Source organism: Myotis davidii, unplaced genomic scaffold, assembly GCF_000327345.1.
Source record: "Myotis davidii unplaced genomic scaffold, ASM32734v1 scaffold399, whole genome shotgun sequence".
NCBI classification, from domain to species: domain Eukaryota; kingdom Metazoa; phylum Chordata; class Mammalia; order Chiroptera; family Vespertilionidae; genus Myotis; species Myotis davidii.
This window is the reverse complement of record NW_006292094.1, coordinates 7357730-7362009: the sequence shown is the minus strand read 5'-3', so window position 1 is coordinate 7362009 and position 4280 is coordinate 7357730. Positions and strand designations below refer to the sequence as shown.

The 4280-nt window shown below is 61.2% G+C and overlaps 1 protein-coding gene across 1 annotated transcript in view; it reads right to left on the bottom strand.

Moving 5' to 3' along the window:
• Positions 1–3856: 3856 nt before the first annotated feature.
• INTS1 (integrator complex subunit 1) overlaps positions 3857–4280 on the bottom strand; it is a 50166-nt gene continuing 49742 nt past the window's right edge. Inside the window, exon 45 of the mRNA XM_015565161.1 lies at positions 3857–3898. Coding sequence (XP_015420647.1) covers positions 3857–3898 — 42 coding nt within the window. The remainder of the gene's footprint in view (positions 3899–4280) is intronic.

Sequence of the window (4280 nt, the reverse complement as noted above, 5' to 3'; positions counted from 1 at the left end):
GGTTTTGCCCTAGCCAGGTGGCTCAGCTGGTTGGAGCATCGTCTCATGCACCAAAAAGTCGCGGGTTCGATTCCTGGTCGGGGCACGTATGGGAGTCAACTGATGGCTGTTTCTCTCGCTCTCCCTTCCTCTCTACAAACATGTCCTCAGGTGAACATGTCCTCAGGTGAGGATTAACGAAGAAAGGCAGCATTCTTCCGGGTTTTAGGCCTGGGTGGTGCCGGGCAAGGCGGGGCTCACTCCTGATTCACAAAGAGGCGCCTGAGGCTGGGCCGGGTGTGGGCCACCGGCCTCCGTCCCGGGCTGGGTCCACTCGGCTGCTCCTGGGGCACAAGCCCTCCTGGGGTCGTGGCGACGTTTCCGTTCCCCACTCTGCGTGTCTGTGACAAGTGGCCAAGGAAAAGCACCTCTCGAGGGCCCTCAGCCATCGGGCGGCTCCCTGCACGTTCTCCCCAGGAAGCCCTGCCTGTGGCCACGTGGACAGACAGCCGGAAACACTGACACCACCATGTGCGGTCCCCCTGGTGGCCCAGCCCCAGGCCTGTCCAGACCAGGCTGCAGGAAGGAAGGAAGCAGGGTGCTGGCCCAGCGTGGCCCTGGCAGGGAGGCAGCGTGGTCCGTGCCCACTCGAAGGGGCAGAAACTGGGCCCTCCCCCCAGACCCGGCTTGGCATCCCAGCTTCCCTGCAGCTCACCCTGAGGTGTGGACACCCGCCGCCCAACAGGGTGCGAGAGGCCCTGGCACAGGCGGTGAGCTCCCCGTCTCAGGGGCATGTGACCTGGGATGCTCGCTGGCATGGCTGCTGCCCACACCTGCTGGGGTTTCCCAGGATGAGGACAAAGGGCGAAGCATCCGGTTCAGCCAGACAGGTGGCCCAGCCCAGAACAGGGAACAACTGGGTTCCTTGACCGCAGGGCAGCAGTTAGAACTGGAAAAGCCGGTGAGATGTCCCCACGAGGGCTGCTCCGGGGCAGTGACGGCGCATTTGTGGGGTGTCCCCACCAGCACCTCACACAGCACTCCCTTCTGTGGGCCCTGCTCCTCTCCAGGCCCCCAAGCCAGGGCCCGGCCCACCTCCTCCTGCCTCCTATGCAGCCACCCTCGCCTCATCCTGACCGCTGTGCCAGTTCCCGTCCCCCAAAGGGGACCCGGCCATGAGCGGGTCTGCCCCGCACCAGCTGGTGGCGTGTGGGTTCTAGACTTCACGCGGGCAGTTTCATAAGACGAGTCCAGGTGATTTAAAAAAATTTTTTATATAGTTTTTATTTTAGAGAGGAAGAGAGAAACATCATGATGTGAAAGTCATTGATCGGCTGCTTCCTGCAGGCCCCTCACTGGGGATCAAGCCCGCGATCCGAGCATGTGTCCTTGGCCAGAATCGAACCCAGGACCCTTCAATCTGCAGGCCAATGCGCTATCCACTGAGCAAACCAGCGAGGGCGAGTCCAGGTGACTTTAAGAGTGTGTTTATTGCCGAGCAATAAAATATATATATATTTTTTTAAAAAGTGTGTTTATTGACCTAGCCTGTTTGCTCAGTGGATAGAGCGTCGGCCTGCGCACTAAAGGATCCCGGGTTCGATTCCGGCCAGGGGCACATGCCCGGGTTATGGGCTCGTTCCCCCTGCCCCCCAAGTAGGGGGCGTGCAGGAGACTGCCAATCAATGATTCTCTCTCATCATTGATGTTTCTCTCTCCCTCTCAGAAATCAATGAAGAAAAAGTGTGTTTATTAAAGCTGGGAACTAACATGAGAAAGGCAGGAGGCCCCGGGGCCTTGGAGACGGGCTCGGGGTAAACCTGGGGGAGCTGCCTCGGCCCATGCTCCCCTAGTCGCAAGCCTCCTGGGGACCCTGAGTGTTTAGGAGGTGCAGGCCTGTGGGGGAAGGAGAGGGGGCTGGGAAGGCCTGTGTGCTCCTGGGAGGGAGAACGTGCACCCTACACCCTCTTCCACCCTTTCCAGCCCTCCCCGGGAGTCTTGGGAGGATCTCAATGGACTACCCACCAGCTCTATTCCCTTAGCGTCACCCGCCCTCGGGGAGGCCGGCAATGGCACGTTTGGTTTCTGCTGCCTTCCCGAGTGGCTGGTTTCAGCGGCTCACCCTCCGGACGGACGGGAGGCGTGGGAGCCATTTGCTCCGTGTCCGTTGTAGAGCAGGAAGGAATGACTAGCTGGCCGCACACTGCGTGTAACCACCTCAGTCTCCCCACACCACTTGCCAAGGGATTTTCCTGGCTTCTTACTCCCCTGCCTCCCTAGCTCCCTCCCGCCCTCGGGCCGCCAGTCAGCTGAGGGACACCCTCCCAGCAGCTGAGGGACAAGCCCCACCCGGCTGCCTCCACAGCCTCTGAATAAAGTCCAGGGCCTTATCAGGCCGTCCAGCCTCTCTCGCCCCTGCCGCTCCCTGGCCTCACCCTCCCACGCCTGCCCTGCCCTCCTGGCCTGGGTCTGGCCCATCATCCCTGCACTCAGCCGCTCCCGGGCCTCGGAGACCCCCACTCCCGCCCACAGCCGCCCACAGGTCCCTGCAGGGCTCCTGCCTCCGCTCCTCTCCCTGCTGGTCCCAGGAAGCTGCCACCTGCGCCTCCCCCATGGCACCTCCCTTCCCCCCGATCCTGGTGTCAGCCTGGCTTTGTACAGGGCCTTCTGTGTGCTGCCAGCACCACAAAACCCTTCACGTCGGGAATGAGAGCGGTGCGCCTGCTCAAAGCCCTCCCAGGCCCCCTCACACAGAGCACCAGTCCTCACCCTGGGCCCTCCAGCCTCCCCTCGATCCTGACGCCCGCCTCTTCTCTGCATGGTGGGCGCCCTCAGGACCCTGCCTCAGGGCCTTTGCACCAGCTCTTTTCTCTGCCTGGACCCAATTTCCCAGCCTCCCTTGCAGGTAGGTGGGGCCGTGGGGCCGAGTCCCTGCCAGTGGGGGGAGCAGGCTCTCCACTTCCAGGGTCCACACTGGCTGGATACTACGGACTTAGAGATGATGGGGCCACAGATGCAGAGGCCTGGACACTGCAGGGTCAGGGGGAGGCCAACACTGCCCAGGAACAGCTGCGTTGGCCTCTGGGTGAGAAACAAGTGTGGGCTGAGTTCAGCTGCTGGAACCTGGGCCTGTTTGTTACAGCAGCTGGCTTGCATCCTTCCCTGACTGATAGATGTGCACCAACCAGCACTGAGCTGCACCTGGGACAACACTCCAAGGGGACAGTGCCGCTCAAGGACAGGGTCCTCTCGCTCCCCGCTCAGTCAGAAGACCCCTCCTCCTGGGAGTGCAGGGCAGATGGCACCAGGGCCGCCCTGTGGCCCTCTAGCGATGGATTATGCGGTGGGAGGCAGATACAGAACGACCAAGGGACGTCCCTCCTCTCAATTCCCAAGGCCCTGCCCAGAGCCCAGCGCCACGCTCACAGCCCCAGGCAGGAGGGAGCCTTAAGCTTGACACCCATTTTAGGGGTCTCCTGTTAATTAATTAGGCACCATGAGCAACGCACGCCAGCGTCCGCCTCGGGTGTATTAACGGCACATCTATAGGGCGTGCCATGGGTGGTATCCGTTCTCACATAATTCACCACCCGCTCCTCCCTGGGCTCCGGGAGAGCCCGGCCAACGCCAACTCTTACATTTCATTATAAATGGCTTTGGTGGGCATGTCGGCAACTTTTACATCTCCATCCACTTTATTATTAATGGCTTTCCTGAGCGGAGGCAGCCAACGTCGCACACACCGTGTCATAAATATTTGATCCGGCATCTATAGTCCGCCATTTATCATTTATAACGGGTTACAAAAACATTATAAAACATTTACCACCCGTTTATAGATCATTTTTGGCTACCACGACACTGTGTTATAAATGCATTATTCATCCTCACGCTGTTGCTGCAGCCCCTCATAAGGGGCCTGAGGGGGGCAGGGTGAGTGGGGGGCCTGGGGGGGGAGCCGTGTTTTTCACCAGGCTCCCGCCCGGCGCGTCCCCGCCAGGCCAGGCTGTACCAGGAGGCACTGGGGCGGACCCACACGTGGTGGCTGACGAAAGCTGCGCCCCGCTGTGGGCTGATGAAGCCCTCACCCAGAAAACTCCTCCTCACCCTTCAAGACCCACTGGACACCCACCTTCTCTCAACAGCCCTTGCCGAGTCCCCAGGGCATGGCCTGTGGGGTCCAACCTCAGGCCCCGGAGGCCCAGCGGGCCGGGCTGCGGGACCCGGGTCCAGACGGGGTTCTGGGGCGAGCTGACTCCGGCTCTGCCTGCTGGGTGCACACGGCCGTTGGTGAGGTCGCC